The 25160-nt window shown below is 35.0% G+C and overlaps 1 protein-coding gene and 1 long non-coding RNA gene across 3 annotated transcripts; both read right to left on the bottom strand.

The window, feature by feature from the left end:
• Positions 1-57: 57 nt before the first annotated feature.
• LOC139105420 (uncharacterized) lies at positions 58-25150 on the bottom strand. Of its 2 annotated transcripts, none has more exons than XR_011546185.1 (4): positions 24901-25150; positions 24474-24574; positions 13900-14120; positions 58-192 (listed from the first exon to the last, which is right to left on the bottom strand). It is a non-coding gene; the product is annotated as an uncharacterized lncRNA (long non-coding RNA). The 2 variants fall into 2 exon arrangements; XR_011546186.1 differs by having other exon boundaries at positions 24478-24574.
• On the bottom strand, positions 17580-24445 carry Ktl (BTB/POZ domain-containing protein Ktl). The gene has a single exon (XM_070661482.1). It carries the CDS (start codon positions 23264-23266, stop codon positions 22523-22525), a length of 744 nt encoding a protein of 247 aa, XP_070517583.1. The 5' UTR covers positions 23267-24445; the 3' UTR covers positions 17580-22522.
• Positions 25151-25160: the final 10 nt, after the last annotated feature.

Raw genomic sequence — 25160 nt, 5'->3', positions numbered from 1 at the left:
GGCGCATTTCTTATTTTATCCGTCTTCTTTGATTCAATAAACGTTAATCGACAAATATATTTATTTCAGCAAGATCGATAATTATATAAAGTTACTTACTTATTTATTTTAATTCAAAATAATTTTAGATTCACCGATGAAGAACGCTGCAGCAGAGATAATGCCGAAGTTGATGCCGCCGATTACATCGATCTGCAAAGGACAAAGTAAAAACAGATTAATAAAAATGTTTTTTAATTTGTTAATTAACATAATTACATAACGTTTCAATTAAAAACTACTTTCTTATTTCTATGCTTTTCCAATAAGAATGAAAAGACAGTAACGCGATATCGAATTGTTCCGAAATACTCCCTCAATTTCGAGTATCTCATCTTACAATCAGTTAAACGAAGTCTCAAGTTTCCAAGTCAGGGCTATCTTTTGCACAGCTTTCCCAAAGACTGTTATTTCTTTGTTCATTCGCGGACTATCAATGACAATAGCATTACCACTGAGATAAAAATGTAAACGTGCGCAACGTTATCATTCAACAAAATTAATTATATGATTTCACGAGCGTTATAAAATTTGAAAGATCCGTGATTGCGAAATTTTTTTTCGTTGCAAAAATATGTTATAATCTCTACATTTTTATTTAATTTATTTATCAAATCAGTCCATCTCTATTCGTCTTGTTTCAAAAGACATTTTTCGATTCGACAAAGAAAAGACAAAGAGAAGTCTTTTTATCAAACTATAAAATTTATTTATTGCGGAATTTGAATCTGCGTTACATATGTATATAATGTTTCGGGTCAAAAGCTCCTTTCAACTCGACATCCTTTGACGGAACGCTTCGCGTAACTGATGATCTTGTTCTCGTTTTCCGCTTTGTTACTGGCAACATGAGGAACTGAATAAAATATAATAACGCGTCGGAAAAGCGAGGTGCATTAATGCAGCTGCTTATGCGTCACGCGCTTCGCGACATCGTGGGAGCAGAGATGAGAGACGCCTTATCTGACCCGGAACATATTGCTACGAGAATCACGCGCGCTAGAATTTTCATAATTCCAATAAATTACCAACTCCGAGATCAATCTCCGAAGTTGAGCGATCAAAGACGTGGCGTTAACTTTAAGGGAATTTCGTTAATATAATGAAATGCAAAATTAAGTAATACATTCCGTCTATTAAGCATAACTTCAGAGCAATCCATATGCGTGTTTGCCACGAAAAATAATAGAATCTTGAATAATAAAAGAACTTTAAAAATAACATTATTAATTTAACGAAACGAAAAATTAAATCCACTTGCAGGAGTCTTATGCGCGTTTAAATCGTGCGTTTATTTATTTTGCAGACAGGTCTTTCATATGCTTTAGGTAAAAATAATGATTGAGTCATTTATAAGAAACTAGATTGCCGAGACTCCGCGGCAGAATCCGCTTAAAAGTTAATAGAGAGAAAAATCGCTTCGAAGAGCAAAGTTTAAACGCTGAACCACCACGGGTGTCCGTAACTCGCGGTAATCCTCGGTGGATCATAGTAGATCACGATAAACGACGCGAAGGCGGTTCGTTCTTAGTTATTTAATTTTCTTCGTTACTCACGCTGAGAACATCTAATTTTTATCACGCTATGAACTTTCCAGTTAATTTTTTTCCTTCACACCCAGCCTCTCCTTGTTGCCATAAAGTAATAACGAGAATCTTTCAACAAATTTTTATCGATCGCCGCGTAATTGAATTTTGCTTCTCCATAAATGATACAGATACACTGATAAATTAAAATCGTGATATCGGAGCGAGCCTATCGATTATGACACATCAGTCGTCGCAGTCTGAAATTTAATTTTCATAGTCTCACAAACGCAATTTTATTATACAATATTTTAAAATATCCCTGTCGACTTTTTCCTGGAAAAAAGTATTCTTTATGTAAAAGAATATTTCTCAAGCTGCTGCATTGACGTAATATCATTCGAGTTTTAAATTGCAATTGTTTATTGATCTTGCAAATGCAGCGAAGCGCAGAAAGGCAAACTAATAGCCTATTAAGAAGGTAAATGTGAACAAAGAAAACGATCAGATTCAATTATCATACCAGTTAAAAGTAAAATTTTGTTAAGACTAGACGTTACAGAGCGCGCGCTAAAGGACGGGAGTAAACGTTAGTCGTCAAGAAGGTTTTGAAATTCGGTATCGGTTCAATTTGCAATTAATATTCAGCATATAAAATTATTTTATAATGCGTTGAAATCTGTAGAGGTAAGAAAGAGAGAAAGAGAAGGACTGGTAGTCGGGGGGGAAGATGGAAGGGGTGAGCGACGTACGTGCCGCGTGCGAGCTACGTTCCCCCACTATCCCCACCTGCGCTCTGTCCTTCTCCAGCGGTCGAGCGAGACGCACGTGCACAGCAGGCGCTTCGTACGTATCAAGAATCACGCACAATCGGCAGGTCAGGGAGATGTAATCTGGCGTGAATTACCTTCCAGGATTAACTGTGCGTCCGAGAACTATATCTCTTTGATACAAAGTAAGTTGAAATCTCGTATATGCGTGCATTAAATTCGCGTCTCTTTATCGTTAACGAAATGTCGACAAGTACAGTCGGGCTCGAGGGAAGGTTTTGATCGACGAGTTCGCGATAGATTCGGGAGATATTCATTCGTGGTGTAGGAATGTGAAGCCTGAAAAATCTTTGTTAATATATTTTTATGGCTGCGTAGTGACCGAGAGTAGAAGTCGATCTCGAACGCGCGGCGTACACGTCTCGTACAGTGAAACGTAGGTATGTGCCGGTCGGTCGGCTGCCGTGCGTAAAATACTTTTAGTGTAAGTAAAAATATTAGCTAATGCGAATTGACTTCCGCGACCGATAACGTGTACACGTAAGGTATCTGTGAAGCGAATACTTCGCACGAAATGCTTGTAACACAGCACGTTTAATTTTCGTAATTTTTGCTAATCAAATATAACTTTTTTGTTTCAGATAAAAATCCAGAGGAAGACCTTCGTCGAAGGAGCACCAGCCTGACATTCTCGTTAAAGTAGCCAGTGCTGAGAGGAGAAGGAGGCCTAGGAAAGGCATCCGGCACCAGCGGAGCAACCCACTGGTAAGAATCAATTTTTTTTTTATGTTACCGTTTTTAAAACTTTATTTTGTAGTATTTAATTAAAAAATCAGAGTCGCGTATAATCATTTTTTTTTCTAAATAATTATTGAGATATCTACAATTTAATTTTTTTCATTTATTTGTTACAGATCATCTTATCAACACTCCGCTGCTGCATATCCGTGAGTCGCATGCTTTCTTTTTGTAGAACTTATTAGTATTTCGGGTGGGAAAATTTCGGGTGGGAACATTTTTATAAAAAAATAAAATATTAAATATTAATATTCCGCGCCGGTTATCTAAAATAATAAAAACTTAAAACAATATAAGTAAATTAAAATAATTTTTGTTCAATTTATATATTTTGTTTTAATTTCAGTTTGACGTATCAATGTAAATTGCATACATTTGTATGGAATTTACGTTGATATTATTACAGCTCAGCACTTCTTTGGATTTTTATCTGAGCGAAACGAGAGTTCTGCTTAGATAAAAATCCGAAGGAGAAAAGTGTCGTACGCCGAAACAATATGAATACGAACCGCAGCCGGTTCGTCGGTCGCTTCGGGAGTTCCGCAAAGTAACCGGACGTTCTTCTTTTAAATTAAAATTTTTAACGGGAGTGCGTGGACTATCGCGCGAAAGTGTTAAATAAAAGAATTAATTTTTGTGACAAATAATTAATCGGGCGCGTTCGCGAGTGACCAGTGCGCGGAAGGATGACTCGACACGTCCCATCCGAGAGGAGGAGCAGGCCCGGGACGGGCATCCTGCATCGGCGGAGCAACTTTTATGTAAGCATCAATTTTTTGTATAAAATCTTTTTAAAAAAAAAATTTATTTTTACTTTTCTTTATTAATTTTATTAACGAATATACTGGCATATCTACAGTAATATTTTTCATTTTATGTTACAGACACCGGGCCGAACTCTACAACTCCGCTGAAGTTCATGCAGATTGGTAAGTCGCATGTTTTTTTTTTCGTAGTTCTTCTAATATTTGTAAAATCGTCATAATTAATCGACGTTCTCGGGCACTTGCGGTACAGTCGAAATTTCCGGCAGTTTTCCGATTAATAAAAAATATCGTGTTGTAATAAAATGGTAACAAATTTCGTCATAATAAAATTGCAATAAACTTATTCTCCTGTTAAAAACTTATTTTAAACAAAAAATTAATAATTATTACAACTCTCAAATAAATAATACCTATTTACTCTTGTAAAAATAAAATCTAAAAAAAGGTTTTTAGCTCGCGCACACGCAATATAGTAGAAACAAAAAATATATAATAAAATTGTAATAATTTACAGCATATCGGATCCGAAATAATTAAATAACCAACATTTCTAGAAGCGCTGTAATTGCTGCTGGAAAAAATTAAAATTTTCTACGTAATTGCATAAATCAATTTTCCAGGTGAAGTCATTTCAGAATTTTGATTATGATATAAATTTTCAATAACGCGTGTAGGTGTGTATGAGGGTGATGAAATCGTATAGTGCGATTTAAATAAATACTCAGGTGCATAATTTCATTTCCATCAACGTACACTTAATCTTATCAACAATCGGCTTGCTAATGAATCTGCGAAACTTTTTCCAATTACCCGTTCCAATTATCACAAACGTGACGAGTCATTTTTCGTCAGTAAATTATTAATGCATATTACGCATTACTCTTGGGACACTCTTGACACCCTCGTGCACACTCGTGCACATTTATGCCCAGCACCGACTACTGGCAGTAATGAATACACTTCCGTATGTATATAAGTGCACACAATGTTCTTGCAAGAGGCAAACCTCATTTATATTAACATTCTGTCCTCCAGCTATAATTTGGCGAACAAAACATTACAGAATCCCGTTTAATTAAAGCGTGCAATTGTTATTTCATTTTAAAATGATAACAAGGACACGTAGAACTTCTTGTTTAATCAAATTTTTTTTCATGAATCAAGTTTTCATTATTTTCATAAAATGCATATATTCACGAACTTTCCGTATTTAAATCCTAAATTTATTTCATACGTTTTTCGCAGTACAATGCTTGATTAGAAATTCAAATATTAACATTATATTTTTGTCAATGTTTTTTTTTCTTAATTTGTTTAAATTGTTGAAGAAGTATAAACAGTTTTAACGACCAAAAATTAAGTTAAAAGTTTGACTTTTATTTGTGAACAAATGGAATTTAAGCTTTGTTTAATTTTAGACCTTAAATGGTAAAAGTTTTCTCCTATGTGTAATACGATTGATTTTAATTTAAGATTAATGTAATACGATTACTTTTAATTTAAAAAAATTGTAGAAACTATGGTACAACAATACCGGTTTGTCTTTTGTAAGGTTCGGTTTGTATTTGTGAAATTTAGTAAACTTCGATATCGATATAGTCAGAATATCCAATGACAAGGATCCAATTTCCATATCTCATTTCAGAGAAGAGAAACTAAACTCTTTATCCTGATACTGCGTATTCGAAAACTACTTTGCTTTTCCGCAGTACGAGTAAAGTTATAACTGATTTACTGCTCGTTGCTCATACTGTCAATCATCAATTAAATGTCTACGAAGTATTTGAAATATTAACGTCATGTCGTTAGAAAACTTTGTCAGAAATAGAGCTGATATAGTTAGAGAACGATATTAGACCGAAAATAGATAAACTTTAATGACATACGGAATCGATAGGTAAATTATGGCCCAAATACAGTTTAAATTCCTTTACGATATTTATATTTATATAATATAATAAATTTATTATATAAAGATATTTTGATTGCAGCATTGAAATTATACTTCTTTATATTATGATTTACGAATTATAATTTTACAATTAAATATTACTGCGAGAGAAAATTTTATTTAGTAACGTATCTTAAAGAAACAAGATGGATATAGTCATTTTACGTGCCGTGTTCTGCATTTGCGCCATATTGCAAAAGTTCGAAACGCATAACATGTGTCATATGCATACATATATGACGATCTGTAAACAGGTCGAGGAAATGCATTTGAATGAAATTTAATAATAAATATGGAACGTATCGGAAATCGCGTGCATTGTACTGGCGTTTTGTTCGATCATCAAAAATGTATTTGAAACATATACGATCGGCGAGGTGATAGCGAATAACTGAAAATTCGCTACATTCCTCGTGGATATTGCACAAATTTCAAATCCACCGACACGCGCGGTAACGCGGTTGGCGGAAATTGATATTAGAGCATTTATTGCTCGTGCAAGTAGAGAAATAACATGGTGGAATAGAGTCGGCTTTGCACAATGCAACTCATTAAAATTCGATGCGCCATGAAAATGAGAAATGTACGAAATGCAATGCGGCTCGAAATTGAAGATCCGATAGATTTTGCACTCGCGCGTCAGCGGAGTGAATTTTACCCGGCATTAATGAATAGGTTAAATTTGCCGATTTCATTCACCCAATTAAATCTATCGGTGTTTACATAAGAGAGAACGCAAAGTATTAAATGGAAAATTGAAACTCGAAAAATTGTTCTCAGTCACGCGAAAGTTGTGTTAACGCTTTTGCCACATTAATACTCGCGATAGCCAAGATGAAATATTGCCCCCGGCCTTTTACGAGTGCCATTACATTGTTATTTATCTCCCAACCCTTTTCCACGTAAGAAAACTCGTCAGGAGCGATCCACGTTCGGCGATGTGAAATATAAAGAAAACCGTGCATTATTTTGCGAATATATTTTCCTGCAATACGTCTTGCGCAAAGATACATCCGTCCTTCTATCGTTCTCACTATCGTACTCTTCACGGACAAGAGCATTTCCTGAAATACTTATGAACCGTGCGCTCCGTTACCAGAGAACGTCGTTCTCCGAGTAAACCGCGTTAAATTGCGTTGTGCCCAAAATTCTAGACATTCCGCAATACGAAATAAATTTTCCAAGCTCGGCGATCTTTTACTGCGTGCGAGACGACATATATGAGCGACTAAACGAGGCATTCCGCGCAAAGAGTAATGCACGAATGATAATAAAGACGCGTCATTAAAAATTTATTTTTAAAAAGATATTCTTTACCGAATAAAAGTTCGATCCAATAGATAATTTATAGTGGCGAAATAAACCAAAGAAGTAATTTTAAAAATTAAACCGAGCGACAAACAAGATATAGTTTAACCGTTAAATTTTGCGTTTAACATCGCTGAAATTATAAATTAATTTTTTTATCCTTGCGCTGAAAAATGTCTATCAGTTTTGTGAAATAAAAACACGTTATATAATGCAGCATAAATGTGCCATACATAAAACATTAACATGACACGGACACGGGCCATTTACAAGCCAAAGTAATTAATTCCGCTTTTTGAACTTGTTAATACAAAAGTACTTGATTGATGCTTAGCATCAATATTTAGCTTCCTTTCCTCACTGTTTGTTTAGTAGAATTAATTGATTTGGCAAATGAACGGACTCATATGTCTTATCCGCTTATTTATCAAAACTGTAACGTTCCCTGTTCGTAATGTAAAAGTGCAAAATTTTCCATTCGTATATAGTGTATGATGGTAAGAAAAAATATCTGATTCAACGTGACATGAAAAATACGCGGCCGCGTATACACTACGTATGCAGGATGCGAGTTTTTCAAATTACGACACGAGACAAGAAACTTAATTAAGATAAGTTGGTTATCTTCTAATGCACGAAATTTAATGTGCGCTTTACATATAATGTAAATAGTACGTTATTAATTTTATGCGCACGTACAACCACGTTGCTTTGTAGCCGAATAATACCGGAGGTCGTTATCATGAAAAATATGCGAAAATCAACATCACGTTTTATCGCGCACGACTTGGACAAACTTGCTTGGCAGAGAGTAAATGAATTTATTAACGTCCATCGGCCTCATTTTTTTCTCTTTGCTACATTTTACCCTAGTAATAAAACTATTCAACGACTAAACTTGAAATATTTCTACATTCAATCAAAGATTTTATAAAATAAATTAAAATATTAATGTTTGTACACGACAACATGAGCAAACACATTTTTTTTATGTCTTTTCACTAAACCTGCAAATCTATTTCTTGTAACGCTATTTTTCTCCCTTTAAAATATTTTTAAAATATCTGAAAAACTTGATGAAATAATTTTCTACATTGTAGTTGACAACGTCACAGTTAGTTGGACAAAAACTATTAAATATTTTGCTCTCATAAATTCCAAATATTTTAAAGTTATGAAGAAATATTTGACTCGAGCGTTGTGCATCCATTCGAGCACAAAAAAGGTAAATAGAAATCAATAACGTAAATTCAATGAATATAAGGATGTAATAAGCCTGTAATGGAAATTTAACGTGTAGACGGAAAGTTGTCTATTTTAGAGTATAAAAATACATATAAAATGCATATTATTGAAAATCGCCATGAATATGTTTTGCTTCGTTGGAGCGTAACAGTGGTTTAAAGGTCGAGGACGTGTATAACGTAAAGTTGCTATCTTTTTCCGTACACATTTCAAGGATTTTGGTATATTCGACATTTTTTAATTTAATTCATACAATTTTATTAATAACCTAAAATTGTTAATGTGTGCCAATAACATAAATAAATTTCAAACTGATAAATAGTATTGTATATTAAGCAAATATGTGACTAATTTAATAAATAAGTGTGATAAAAGAAATCCAGGGCTCTGCGTCATGTGTAAATACTAGTTACATATTTGTTCAAGTTTTACGTAGATATATATACATATATATGTATTTTTTTAAATATCCGTATTTAAAATCAATACAACTTCCCAGATTGTTCGTATAAACCGGAGTTTTAATATCGAAAAGCAATCGAGACACCGGATGGGTAAATATCCTGAAATTTCTGTTACTCCGAGATCGAAGCTAGTCCTTTCAAACCCGTTTCAGCAGAGCGCAGGATTACCCAAAGGGTCAACAGCGTTGAGAACGAATAACGCGAGATTAAACTTTGTACGCTTGATCGCGCTGAAATACGTTTGTTTGAGATAACATAAAACGAAAAGTAATCGTTACTTCGATACTACACCGGTAATTTGTAAACTCTTACATACACGACGAGTCACAATTCAAAAAATGCGTGAAACGCAAGATAATGTAAAGAAAAAATATGTATGCATCACTCTATAATAAGCATGCTCTTTTTATATTTAACTTTTTGCAATTTGATTTAAATTCTAATGACAATTTTATCTAACAAATTGCAAGTCAAGTTTCTCTAACTTTCAATAAAAAAAATTAAAATATTGGTAAACGATAGGTTTGGAAATTTACGAATTGCGTCGGTGAAAAATTCTGTTTGCGTAATTTCTTTCGAGAAACTGAGTAAACGCAGCTCGCGATATCGACGAGGCGAAAAATTTGCGCGACGTTGTGTGGAAGGAACATTGTCAAAATAAAATGTTATCTCAAGCCGGTAATTCGATATCCCGAAGGACCGTCCAGATCGTAAATCAGTTTCAATGATGAGGAAGCTTATCATCTCGAAATGATTGGGGGTTTCCTCGCTGACACCAATATGATTGGCCCAGATAACAAGTGCATTTGACAAATACGTCATTCCCTTATTTCTCAGACATATCGAAATTATTTGTCTCTCGATTTAACCCTTTCACCAGAAAAACAAAATTACTTAAAATAATTCTTCCATCGCGTTTTAATCCTTAACAAATAACTTTATTGCTAAATAATTAATCTCGAATAATTCTTTTGCCACTCTTGACAGTATTAGGTTAAAAAATTCTTCTTAATGCTATTAACTTTTCCAAAAAAAAAAAAAGGCATGTGTTTTTAATAAAAAAAAATTTTTTTTTCTTTTTTAATAATTACCACCGATAACCAATTAAAGATTAAAGTATACTGCGATAAGGATCAACTATCTTTTTGCTACATAGATATCTTTTTACACATTTTTCTCGATACCCTTTTCCTTATCGTCTACCTGTTTGAGATGAGACGTGAACAGGAAAACGAGAGAGCCTCGTGTTTCCATTTGCCGAGAACGCCTGCGCGCTACTTGTATTGATCAAACTACAAGAACATTCAGTTCGGTTCGACCCATCGAACCAGACAGATCTGCGAATCCAAAATACGATTACAATACATTTATATCGATACTGAGTTGTGATCGAATATCCCTTATCAGATCAGTTCATCGATGTTACGACCAGGATTCGTGTATCTCGTATCCTTATTTTCCCTTCTTTCTCTTTAAAGAAACAGTTTTACGGTATAGAAATAGTTTAATACTACAGAAAAAATAGTTTGAGTAAAAATTAAAAAAAACACACGTACTTATTTTTTATATTTTAAATTAAATAACTACAAGTTGAAGAAAGAGAAACGAAAAAAGGGAAAAAGTAGAATAAATTTTAATTCTTTATAGATTACTTATAATTAATTATTAATATTTTGTCAATTTATTATACGAAAAAGATATCACATATATATCATAACTAATTGATTGGCTTCTAAAATTTGACTTTCGAAAATATCTATTAATATTAATTTGAATGCAAAAGCTGTTAATCCGATTGAAAAGTATTAATCTTATTAACCTTCGAGAACGATTTACCAGAAATACGCAATTTATCTGTAATCTAATAAATGGCAATCAACCATTTTACATATATGCATGTCGACTCAATATTCTGAACATTACGTTATTTTAATTGTACAAAGTGCATCATTATCCAATCACCTGAATATAAAATTCAATAACTACGTTTAAACCTAATTACAAACAAAATAATATAAGAATAAGAAATATAATTTCGCGGCGTGAAAATGTGTACAAAAACAATTTTCTGAAACCATTGTCAGTTTAATAAAGATATAAAATAAAATCATTTAACGTTATTAAACGTAAAGTTAAACGTACCTACTAACTTTATTTCATTATAGCATCAAATGTTAATAATTATTTCTCTCTTTATCTTTTAATACATTCCATGTATATTACGTGTTCAATAGCGTTGCATTTTATATTACATAGTAATTAAACTAACAATAATAATTACAGAAAGTTATCTCTACATAATTCTTCACAGAATTATATTTTTCAGTCTCATATTACTTGTTACGCGAATTCTAAATTTAACTAATTAATTAATAAATCTGCAGGCAACGAGCGTACAAAGCAAACGTCTTCGAAAGATTTTAATTGTTTCCAGTTCATTAGAGATTTCTTAGGATCGCTCGTGGCTACTCGTGATTGCTACAGCGACGACGTAACTCAATCCCGATTACTTACCGAGAAAATGCGGTCGTCGTGAACGACGCCATCGACGTCCGTAGAATTCACATTGAACGCGTACGACTCTCGAACGCGAAATACTATTACACGCACATCGCGATAAAACGATCATCTCTTAAGACTGAGATATTCAAATAGAGTGATTTCAGATATGCATATACGTAAGATTGACTTGTATTCGTGCAACGAAATTCAAGAAGTAACATAGACGGCTGCAATTTTTATTTCTCTGAATTTCTTACACGAAACCTTGCAATGAAAAATATTGAAAGAGAAGACTTTCTAGTAATTTATAGTATTACCGCAATGATTTCACGCAATAAAAAAAAAAGAGTAAAATAACAAATTGAAATTCTACCCGAGTGGAAATTTATCTAGCTAATCTGTTTTGCAGCTAGTGGTTAGATCGCGCAGATTAAATATATTTCTTAATTAGTGACCACCTTGGTACTATCCATAAATTATAAGAAAGTATTTATTATTTAGTGACTATCTTCAAAAAATAAAGTTGTCATTTAAAAAAGAAAAAAAAAAACAAAATCTGTCTAGTATCGGTCGTCTAGTCACTGTCTAGCGCGGACCATGTATTTAAATAGATATCTTTTTTTTGGCCGCGTATTTGTTTACTGTTTTGATCTGATCTTACGCAGCGCTCGCTCGACTGCCAAATTCGCCAGGCAAACCGGTTCTTGCTGTCCGCTGCTCGCGTGTCTTCCACCTTGCGAACTCGAAGCGTGAGGATTGTCAGCTAGATAACACACACGCACGTATCACACTACCGCGACGGGCGGCAGGAATCGGTTAACCCGGTGAATTCGGCAATCGAGCGTTGCATAAAATCAGCACGCGCAATAGACTAGTACGCGGTGAAAAACGTTTAGATATCTAGCTTTTCCAGCTCGTTATTAGCTAGTAATAATTATCTAGTACCAAGTACGTTTTGAGTATTACATTTCTGGCTCAGTGTTGGACAGTTTTGCTAGACAGCCACGAGATAAACCACGAATTGGCTAGCTAATTATTAGGTAACGATCGGAATCAATTTCCACTCGGTTAATTGTCACCGCCGTTTCTGGTAAAACGAAAGATAGACTTTCCCATTCTTGTGACGCAGATTTAATTATTAAATATAATTTATCTAGTTATATTGTTTTCTAAAATTAGTCGCAAATCTGTTTTCCGCTGCCCGTTTTGCTTGAAAATTATTTCTCTCTCTAATATCCGCGTAGAGAGTTATTAATGTGAGACGAACAAGTGTGTGTGTATATGTATATATAGTATATACATATATCTAAAGAAAATATAGGACACCGCGCTATATCGCCAATGCAAGAACGTCGTTTGAATCATGTTTAATTTCCTCGTAATCTCCACTTAATCGCTCTCAAAAGACTCTCATCAACATGACATGTTCATTAATCGCTGTTTAATTAAATACAAATTTACTCTTTTAGAAAACGCATACCTCGCTAATATAAACTATATATCTCGTACATTCAAAACATCATTACGCAGATATCATTATTACATTGCGCCTGAGTGTCATTTATAATTTTTACCCCTGATCACAGTATTATTTCGTCTTTAAAAAAACGTGTGCTTTGATTTATTTAGAAAAGAAAATAAAAAGCAGACGTACATTTAAATCTCACTTAAAGTCGAAATAACGGCTTTGTTTTTTGATCCCGAACTAACTGCAGTAACTTGCACCAGTTAGTAGTATATCTTTCCTTCTCTGTATTACAAGAAAAGAGATAAACTCCTAAATGTGTGTTGTTCAGTTTAACTAGTTCGAGAATAAACAACAACTCTGGTGTTGGTGCAATCGAGACGTGCAAACGCATCCTTTTTTATTTCCTTTACTTAGAAACGGATAAATATATATATGTATGTATATTGCAATTTATTATGATAAATTGACATAACTTAAAAAAATAAGAGTAAAATTTTTTAATACTATTATTGAGCTATAATTTGCAAAAAAAAAAAATGTTGATAACAGAGTTTTGCAAAATGCTACCACATTGGTTCATCTAAAATTGAAAAAAAAAACCTCTCCGTTTTAACAATCACTAAACTGATAAATTTTTCCGTTTCACAATTTTAACGTAACTCGGAAATCTATTTGAGTAAGGAATTGCATTTATCAACGTTTTAAAAAATTATTTTCCCAAGAAATCTCGAGAATAATACGTCGCCAGTGAAATTATTGAACGAACTACTTAAATAGAACTCTGAATTTTCTAAAGGACCTATAAAGAGACGTTTCTCTACCAACATATTAATTGTTATCCAAACTTCCGACGTATTCTATTAAAACAATATTACATATAACATATATGCGCGTATTCTGAAACCGGAAGAGTGACAACAAAAGAAAGAGCAAGGAACAGAGAAAGTCAACACGAGCGTGCCAGACTAAATGTTCTCTCGCAACTTCATTAATAGTTTCCACAAGATGACCCCGTGGGTTCTCGTACCGCCACGTAAACTGTATTCAATGCGAGTACCTACCTGGAAATTGTATTTGTCGTCAGGGGAAATTGCTGGCACCTCGAGTATCCGAAATTCGCCAACGAGCACGAGATTGAAATTCTCACTCCGGCCGCCACACCACTCCTCATCGTCGTCGTCATCGTCGTCGTCCTTCGAACCGCAGCACCGGCCGCAGTGTTATAATTATCCGATTCGATCGATGCGAGGATGAGGGACGCAGAGGAATAAACGACAGAGACCTAGGTCGAGAGGGATAATTACGAGTTAATCGGAGAAAATTTGTACAGCTACGATGATATGCGCGGCAAATGAATTTTCGAATAGATGGCTTTGTAAGGGAGCCGGTCTTTATTTGCACTAGAACGGCACGACAAATGGCCCGAAAAATTGATAAACCGCCAGGCGAAGGGTTGAATACAAAGCGACCTCGAAAAATGCTCTGCATTCAGGTTTTTAACCGTTGAATATTTTACTTGCAATCCGTCGCGCTTATGTTATATCATTTATTGAAACATTTAATTGTTCCTTGGACAAATTTATATCGCTTGCCAAAATTCATAATTATTTATCAAAATCTCGCATTTGCTTATTTTTACCTGCATAACTGTAAAAAACTTAAAGATTAAATATGCACACGTACACACATCTTTGTAAATTGCAATTTAATAGCATATCAAATTATACAAAATAATATAAGAAATCACAAATGTGAATTTACGCAAAAGAACGCGACTGATTCCAACCGTGACGTTAACTGGTATGCGCTACTCCTTGCACTCGACACTTTATTCAGCATTCATAATATTTGTTTGATTCATTTTCATCGTACAATAAATCCAATATACACGAAGAGACTGTCGAAAATAAAAATATTAAAAAGTCGCGAGATAGATTTTCTATCAATAGTTTTTTTTTTTCAGTCAAGGTTTTCAATTGATACTGGATTTGCGGTTTGTTCGTTTTGAACTTAGTTTCATCTTTTTTTTTTGTTTTAATTTCTATTCATGCATGTGTACTCTCAAATGAAGGTCAAATCACTGATCGATTTTTCACCCTGGGCAAAAACATAACGTATGTGTAACTTGATGGATTTTGCAATTCGCACAAATCGCCCACTTTTCACGTAAAAATACTTGTTTCCGTCTAAAGCTAACTTTAGACCTGACATTTGTCGCACGACATTTCTCATTAGCGTTCTTTCACTCTAATATGACGGTCGACAAAAACTAAGTTGAAGAAAGTAAAATTTGTAAACATTCAATTAATTTTTGTACATTTAATTTTAGTTTAATTAAACTTGATTTAATTTTAATAACGTAGTAAACTATTAATTACATAATGTTCCATAAAGATGGTTCATTATACATAAATAATTTTTGCAACAATATTTTTTAATGTGAAAATATTAATTTACATTTTATAAAAATTAATAAATTAATTGCAAGGATTTTCGTGAAGAAATTAATAGCGCAAAAAAGTGTTTATCTCACTAATTTTATATAACTATCCCTTTTTAAAAAAAATATTAATTCTAAAACTACCTATCGTGTATACATCGAGATACCCGACACATATTTTCGCGAGAATGAACAGGCACTTTTAGAACCCATACAATATTTATAGATTGTACGCGAAAAAGAGATACCTAACCAATAATCGATATTTCCTGTCAGACTAACGCTATGGGCAAAATCTCGCGATAAAAAGAAACGCCTTCAACGAAATTAGCTAATGGAAGACTTCTCTCGGTCGCTTCATCTACATCTCATATATTAAAATTATATTTTCAATACCCAAAATTAAAAAATACATTTTTCTAAAATACGAAATATTGTATAAATAAAATTGGAATTGAAGATCTGACCAAAATGTACATACTCTACTTTCTTTTAATTCAATTGAGTCCTTTTTTTAACAATTTTATACTTAAAAAATCAATTTGTTTCTATCTGAAAATATCTCATTAATCATTTGATAAACAAAAACTAGCGTAGGACCTCTACTTCTCTTGTTCTCAATAAAATCATCTAAGTGTATAAAGAGCATATATAAGCTACAAAGCATCCCTTGCTATATGTAAGCGGTAATATTATCTTCAACGGGAAAAACAATTTTGTTCGTACTTTTACATATTTACGTTGCCATCGGGTACTTCAAAGAGAATGATAAACGAAGGTAAACAATGTCGTATTACTCATTTTCAACGGCACGATGATGAGACGTTGTCGAAAAGAAGCTCGACCTGAATCTTACATCCCGTTGATGACGCATATTCTTTTTCTCTCAACTTTTTTCCGCTTTTCCCTCCCTTGACGGATGAGAACTCAGCAACAGATTGCTCTCCGGTGCAGCGCGGCTTCGCTACATCCAGCGAGCTCGCATCCGTGTAAGTGTGACAGTTCATTCAAACAGGCAATCGAGTTTGCATCCACCACCTTCCGGCGCTTCGTTCGTTAACGCGCAATCTCCTCTTCGACAAGAGAGAACTATCGTGCAAAGAGAATCGGCTCTTCCTTTCTCCGATTGACGACGGAACGATCCCTTCTTACTACGATTAATTTGATGTTGCGTGTTGCGATCGTTATTTACGACTTTTTTCCGATATTAAAGTTAAATTTTTTCAAATTTATTACCCTCCCATCGATAACCTCGGAAAAAAAAAGAAATAATGGTAATGAAAATGTCACATTGGGGAAAAACAATTTTGCATACTTAGCCGTAGATCTCTTGCCTCTTAAATCGACAAAATTTATAAATTACATAGCGTCTAAGTTTGTAAAATTCTGTTTTAAAAATCGACCTACAGCCTACAGTTGTAATCAATTTTATAAAAATTTGTTACTTTGAAAAAACATATAAAACGTTCAGTGTTACTATAGACGAGATAATATATGTACGTGTCTGCGCGAGTCTGTGTTTGTATGTATGTGTCGGCACGATTAAATCTTTCACCGAAAGGTAATTTCATTATCTCAATTTTTCAATTTTAATCTCGAGCAATTTTATCTCATATATTACTTATACGTATATTCAATGATATGAAAATTATTCACGCCGCTAATTCATACCTATATGGTTGAAAAACTACTTTGAAGTAATGTCGTTACTTCTCTCTATAATGGAAAGCTTAAAGGGAAACGTTCGTTGTAGTTTCGGATTTCAATAAGTCACGAGCATGTTGTAACTCGAAGTGGAGAATACGTATTTCTTTCACACGCATTTCATCGCAGATTTAAAGAGTCTCCTCGAAAGTAACCCGATATATTTCCAGTTTTACTTTTATTACGCTTCAACTAGACTGGATATCGCCAGTTGCATAAAGTACGTAACAAATAATCTTAAGTGCAAGCTGAAATTTAAATTCAAATTTAAAAAGGTAGAAACTATCGTACAGTTAGTTTCAGCTGCAGCGTTTTGAAAATTTAATATCGGGCTCTATTAAAAAGATAAGTCGGAAAACATAACTGTTTACCGCACGTTGTTGACTGTGCTTTTATAAATTTACCTATGATTTACCTTTCGAGAAAGATTTGCATCGTTATGCATATATTACGTGTAGCTTTACGTTTCTGTGTGACCTAAATCTAAAGAAAAAGAACAGCAACAAAGGGACCGTAGGGGAACGGAAGATCAGAAAACATGAAAAATCACAAAAACGTGAATCCATGCAGGGATTATCATAATCAAGCTCACACTCATACTATTTCGATCTTTTATTTCTCCTCTTTTTACTTAGATATACGTATATACATGACAATGATCTTATATCGTTACAGCCTAATACCGCTCTGTATTTCTACTCGTTGAATCTTTTTTCAAACAGATTCCGAAACTTAATCGTAGGAAATGAAATATTTCCACAACGGACGTTGGAATTTCAAGTCGGACTATTTCTCAAAAAATGTTAAACCGCACGCAGTGCACTTGAGAAAAATTCGTCCCTTTATCTAATTAAAATCAATCAAATATCAGAATGAAATATGAATTTTAAATAATATATGTATAACATATATTACATTTTTCATATATTTCTAAATTTAATTGATCAAAATATCGTAATTATAATTTGAAAAATGATCCGATCACATCGCCAACTACATTATTTCTCTACTTTGGTTCTTACGTTCTCTACATATCTTACAAATAAAATTTGGAAAGTGTCAACATTGAACTCTAAATTTCAACGATACTCACAAAAACTTTACATCTAAAAAGAAGGTTGGCGGAGTTGACAAAAAGCTTATTTGATTAAAAAATAATTAAAGAAAATTTAATCAAACTTCATGAAATTCGAATTCCATCAAATATTGAACTTTCTAAAACAAAGACTTAAATTGAAAGTGAAGAGAACATTCGATAAGATAGTTATTTTTATAACTATCAAAAATTAATTACAATAAATAATAATTTTTATAATCAAAACTAGATGAAATTCAAATTCTCTAAAATTAGACGGAACACAAAGAAATTGAGTTCTGTCAAATTCACTTAAAACTCTATTCCTTTCGCAACGAGTTATAATACTGCTTTTAATCTACGAAATAGAACCTCTATATCACGAACCTCAATCGAGCTTATCATCGATTAATTCTCTCTATCATTTTTCATACGCGCGTACGCATAATATATCACTATACTAAATAAACAATATTGCGTGTACTTGAATCGAAAGCAAATTTATTTCCTTAAACTTACAACATTTGTTCCCAAGTAAAAATGTGTATAATGCAATATAAAAAAACTATTCATTAAAATCAAAATATAATTAAATAAGTTTAAATTAGACTTCTGTATAATATAACACGGGGAATAACAATTCATGCTATTTCCGTGTAGATTACATATATGGAAACTATATTTATGAAAAAGGTAACCTTTTGTTATAAAAAATGCATAAAATAAATATTAAAAATATAAAATATGTATTACTCCACTTTAAAACAAACATTTTCTGCCGTTATGTCAACCCGTGTTGTATCCGAGTCTAATGTAATTCTAGTGTACACATAGAAACACAGTTTAAAAGTCAGTCATTGATTTTAACGACCTCAGAGACTCCGAATAAAATGTAATGAAATATCAATAGTAATTAACTTTAACGCCCTATTTGTTTGAGTCACATGAATATTTATTTGGGCCCAATTTCACATGTTTGCACGCTTGTGCAACCACCGTTTGACTGTAAAATTAACGCAGAACGGTTCTAAATAAAATTGAGAAACTTGATAAACAAACGTGTTAAAAATATCAAACATTCGAATAATATATACCGTGAGTATAGATTAAAATTTGTACTGTTGTAAGGTAAATCAAAGTTTACAGTCGTTTTACGTAAGATCCCTTTACATTAACGTCATGCGACATCCATCAGCTATCTTACAAATTTGATTTACCTGAAAACTTCTTTATTTGTACAGAGTAAATGGAAGTAGGCAATTTGCTAATTGTAATCGCATAGTAATTACGATGCCATTGCTCCACATTAATCAATAGAATCTCCAACAAGACGATACACTGCTCAAAGCAATCGTCCTAATCGCGATCAATTGCATATCGTAATCTAAAATCTGACATCTCGTAAGACACAAACGGGGGAAAACATCGTTCACTCTTTTCACTCAACGTTACATTGCGCAATAATAAGGTTTCCGTCTAACAGGACATCGTCTTACAAATTTTAGCGTCAGTGTCGGTTTTTGTGGAGCGTTAAAATTACGAGAAATTAAAAAATCTGTTGGCAGATGCGCGTGAAATGGAGACAAATCGAATTTCCTTAAACATGCCAGATTATTATGTCCAGAAACTCTCAGTTACATGCAGCAGCTCACGTTGTGACACAACTCGCGCGACAATCCGAACGTATAACGTCATTATAAATCAATTCGTTGCGGGCGCAGATGGGTCGTTCATCGAACAGCGAACCGTGCTAACGATAACAGCTATGATTCGCGTCATTGCTCGGCAATAATTTTTTTTTTTTCGGATTGTCGCAGCACACGTTAAAATTATAGAGAGCAAAACATTTAGTTACAAATTTTCGCGGCAACAAATCTTTCGCAAGTATGTAATTTTGATTACGCTAATGAGAGCTCACGAAAAGTTAAGCGTGTGCATATAAAGTTGAGATAACTCTATTTATCGTGATACTACACATTCATCGATCGCCATAACAATAAGTGTCGTGATGGTAACGATATATGAGACACTGCTACGATACAAGATTTATTATCTCCATTATTTTTAAGAAAATCTTCGACATTGTACGTTTCTACGATAACGAGAAGCTAACGCGAAACTCGATATCTAGCTCGTCTGTTTAGTACCGTCGGCACTCTTCGACACAATCGCTAAACCTTCTGTTACATAATAACCTGTTGCAACGAGATTGTAATCGCGATAAATTTTCCGATTTTCTTATAATTCCTAATCCATAAACAATTATTATTAATAACTAGATAAAAATAAACAACATAATTTAAAAATCAGAAGTAATATAAAATAAAACTTTACCAATAAAAATGATCGATTCTCTAAAATTTATTTATTTGTTTTTTTTAATTACTCAAAACTATTTTTTAAACCATATTAATATTCTGTAATAAAACTACAAAAAGTTAAAAAATGATTCTAAGACATAAATAAGACAAACGTATCAAAAACGAAATAGGTACCCCGAGTATCAGGATGTTTTCACAAGTAAACTGATTTACAGCGCAAAACTTGCTTTAAATTTATAACAGCATTTCGCTTTTGTCGTGTTCTAATATTTCTGTAACCAGATCAAAAGTTATAAATCGCTTGCCACATTTATTACGCTTTTCAGTGAACAGATTTTAAAACGAAAAAAAAAAAAGAGCATGAACTGATTTTAAAAAATTAATAAAAAAATTATTGGAAAAAAGTGCATGTCTTTGAGCGTTACGTCTTTCACATAGTCGCGCGTTTGACATCATGTCAGGTTGTAAGTACACGCATTCGACAAGCCACTCCGCCCATCAATGACGGTGCTAGCCACCTTAAAGCCGAATTTATACAGGAAAGATAATTCGCTAGATATCGAAAACTACATCGCCTTTATCGCACCGATCTTTTATAGTGTATTTCCTACGAAAAGGAAAAATCCGATTCTAGCGTACCGCTAACTACTTGGTCCGACTAATAATCGGTGTAACTACTCGGTCCGACCATCGCCTAGCATAACTATTCTCGGCCCGACCATTTGCTAATGTAAACTACTTGGTGTACTAGCGCCGGAGACTTTCTTTAAATAATGGCCTCGTTATCAGATAATAATTGAAAATTTTCACCACCTTTAATTTCCTCCTGCGTCAGACGCGAAGAGAAGCACGTGCAAACGTTATTGCGTCACTCGTTCAATCTGATTTTTAATAGCAGCCGATACTCGCCTCCGCGTCAAGTCCATTTTGCATTTACGTGTTTCCTCGCGTTTTCTCATCCGGCGACATTTATCACTGACATATCTGACATTGTTGCCTCTTTAAGTGGCCAAGTCGCGCTCGCTCGCAGATATTTCAACATCATTCCTTCACCCCGATCCGCTTTTCTTGCGCACGTTTCATTCACCGTCTTATTTCGCGTCTACTGGCAATGAAAACGCCCGATATTGGCGTCTTTCATCTCGTGGATTTACGCGAGACTGCTTTTTAATAAACGTTTCCCCGTCGCGACGGCCTCTGATAAGAGCACGTCAGATCTCTCTCGGAAATGGCAATTTTCTTACTGCCGTCGGCGTGTTCCGATTACGAACGATCCTAACACGCCACATTCGGAAAAGTTTTCGAGCATGTATTTGTATAGATGTAGATCTCAAATTCATTTACAGTTGAATATCTAATTACACATAAAAAACGTACGGTTAAGTATAACGAAACATCTATAATTTCAACGCACGATTGTTACATTCCCTGAATTGTTGCATTCGACATCAGGTGATTTTAAATTCAGCTTGTAATTTTTCACGTTGCATCCTGATTTAAGCAAATGGTATTATTCCGACGTGATCACGTTCGATGAGTAGTTGGTTCTTCTCTTTAATACAGAAATCCAATTCCTCGTTATTTCAGCGCTGTCAATGTTTCAGACGAGGGTTCTATCGAAAAACGACAGTCTCCGGATATCCATCTTCATCGTGTCTTATCCGTTTTTCTCATTCGGGTAAAAGAGCCGATTAAAGTAAGAAAGAAATCTGAGAACATAATATTACGAAAGGCTGGTGACGTTGGCATTTTCAAACGTCCAAGTGCGTGTCCCAATTTTCTTCCATGTCAACGTTGATTGATGACGGCGATGATACAGAAAATGTCTTGCGAAACAAAATTAATTAGGAAACTTCGTGAAACGACATTTTGCCCAGTGCTTCTGTATGAAGTCTGATTAAACTTGATATTACATATCAATTATCATAAAATAAACTATATATAAGAGTTTCATATTTACCGTGTTATTCGCTCGCACGTTAGGCACACGTGTTTTCGCGATTGTTTCCATTTTCACCCGAAATTTTCTCTCGGACAACCAAAAAAGTCTTTTTTTTTTTTTTTCATGACAACTGCGGCTTGTACTCTTGCAAAATACGAACCGTCGACAATGCTCAAAGTACGTTTAATTCGCTCGAAGGCGTTCAATCACGCACAAAGACAAACTCATTATAATGACTCCAGCGACTCTCCTCGGAATCTACTCCGGGCTTTAGTTGTTCCGAGTTGCTCCCAGCGGTGCCTGAGCCGCAGCTACCTGCTAGCTTGAATCCTTGCTCTTGCAACATATCGAAAGCTTGCTCGATGACGCTGTGCTTCAGGAAGAAGCGCGACGTGTAGCGATCAGACAGGCCGTGATCGGGATCCCGACTTTCGTTTAACGTCTCGCCGAATACATCTCGGCAAAGTGCCACGCGGCCGCACACGAGGATCTTCGAGAGCTTGCGGAACTTGACGTCGGCCAGACCTTCACGACCAAAGGCAAAGCTGCCTCGATAACCGACGGTGATGTATCCTGGCGTGCGTTTGCCAGTCGCGCTTCCAGCTTGTCCGCCAGAATCGGTATTATCCAAGATTGCCTTCTCTAAACCGGGCAGGCCGTAGAAATTCGCCTCCTGTTTGAGCCTTTCTCGTTCGCGAAAGCCCTCGGGTAAAACGAGCGCCTGATTACGCAGGAAGTCTAATACGTAACGAAAAAGCACGCCGTCGCGGTCCAGGAAGTATTTACCTTTGGCATCTTTTTCTACGGTGGATTTGCCAGTGAAGAGTGCGGCCAAGTGCGAATCGCTTTCGCGAGTAAGCGTAGTCAAAGCAGTGGTGTAGAAGACGCCGCCCACGTTCAATTCTACCACGCTTGGCATCGTTTCCTGTTGCTCCTGGTCCCCCATGCTGCGACTGGCGCGACGTAAGAGAAAGAGAGAGAAGGCAAGAGAAAGGAAGACAGTAGCAGCTGGTCGCGTGGACTGGCGAAAAGCAACTTGTCGATGCCGACGACGATATGACCAAGCACCGCAAGTGGAAGACTCACAGCTGAGAAATTCCCAAGAGGATTAAAGATGACAAAGGGATGACACGGAACCACACTTCGCTCAGTGAAATTCTACGCCTCGCTCGCGCAGGACGAGAGGCAGGAAAATCACAGGTCGATGACCCAGGAAATTTCAGAGCCGTCAAACTGGCGGAAAATGATTGTTCCTCGAGATTTCGGCCGATGAAAAAGACTGCTTGAAAGATCAGCTTGTACTCATATCCCACGACGACACATTCGGCGACGTTAGCTGAAAAGCCGGGCTGATCTTGATCTTGCTGCAAGCTGATATTCGATTCGCGCACAAATATCTACCACTCGCAAAATTAATCGTAACGGCGAGGAGCGACAGACTGCGCCCACGTCGAAGCGACGGCAAGGACCGAGCTCGACTTGCTCGGATCTCTTGCCTGCGCGCTTCCTCGCCTAAGTGGTCGGTGCGCGCGTCAGGACGCACTCTCCGCTCGCTCTTCCGTGTCGCGAGGGTAACGCGGCCGTAATGCTGCACCGCCGGCGCAGTGAGAACGCGCGTCGTGTCAACGCGCAGCTACCGATATCGCGCGATAACGCGCGCGCAACCCCCCAGAACTCACCATTCGATTCTCACTCTTGGAAGAGGCTACATGTCACGGTTGGAGCCCCTCTAGGGTGCGTTTATCTCAACCTTATCCCAATAGATATTATTTTTCACAAAAAAAATGGACCAAAAATAATAAAAGTGCTCTTTAAAATAAATTAAATATATATATATAAAGACAGATTTCAATATGTAATCCTGTTGTCACATATGCTATTACATTGCATCTCTCAAAAAATTCAACATTATCTACAAATATTAAACATGCAGCAATGACTAGAATCAACAAAATAATAAAGTTTTGCAACTGTTGTAAAAATGGTGAATGTGGTTGGCATATTCTATTAATTTTATCTAGGAGCATATGTCAATCAAATTCACCATTTTTGCAATAATTGCAAAGCTGCTTTTTTCTGCTAAACCTAGCCATTGTCTATATATAAAACAATTAGTTATCATCCAGACATTTATACATTGTCAATGTATGTACATACTTGTTTTATCCCAGTTGCAGAAGATCAGCACAAGAAATACTCTAGCACACTCACCAGAAAGAGAAGTATGTCCATCAGCAGGAATGTAACATTTGATCTATAAAACACAAATAATATTAATACTTAAAAAATTAATATAATCACCAATTAATTACTATTGCACATTCAAATTAACTTAATCAGATAATATTAATCAGTGGAAAATATTACAGTTCTATTAAAAATATTACATGTGTCACAGTGACCATGGTCTGTAACATATTTATTTTGCAACTGTTGGAAATTTCCTTCAACGAGATAGAATTATTTTTGTAGACCATTTCCAACAGCTGCAAAATAAACTTCCTGTTGAACAAGCCAATGATAGATAAGACGAATATATTTGTGTTAATAACATACAAGTCCTCGAATTCATATACGTACTGGTTAAATGATGAAGCAGATTTCGACAAAACTGATAAATTATTTATTCAGTAGTACACTTGGCCTTAAGACGGTGAACAAAGAATTGCAACGAGCAACTCGAGAGACGAGACACTTCGGGCCAATTCCATCAACGTTAATTAACTGTAATTTCAATTTAACTCTTTTCGTCTCTTTCTGATGTTTCTTTTTTCGGATAAAGACAACGATAGACTAAAATTAAATTAACCGACGTTGAAAAAATCCTAGCTTAATCGTTG

The sequence above is a fragment of the Cardiocondyla obscurior genome, linkage group LG09, assembly GCF_019399895.1.
Source record: "Cardiocondyla obscurior isolate alpha-2009 linkage group LG09, Cobs3.1, whole genome shotgun sequence".
NCBI lineage: Eukaryota > Metazoa > Arthropoda > Insecta > Hymenoptera > Formicidae > Cardiocondyla > Cardiocondyla obscurior.
This window is presented reverse-complemented; position numbering and strand designations above follow the sequence as displayed.

Excerpts from the sequence above, each read along its gene's own strand:
- Ktl (XM_070661482.1), bottom strand. The coding sequence starts at position 23,266 with ATGGGGGACCAGGAGCAACAGGAAACGATGCCAAGCGTGGTAGAATTG.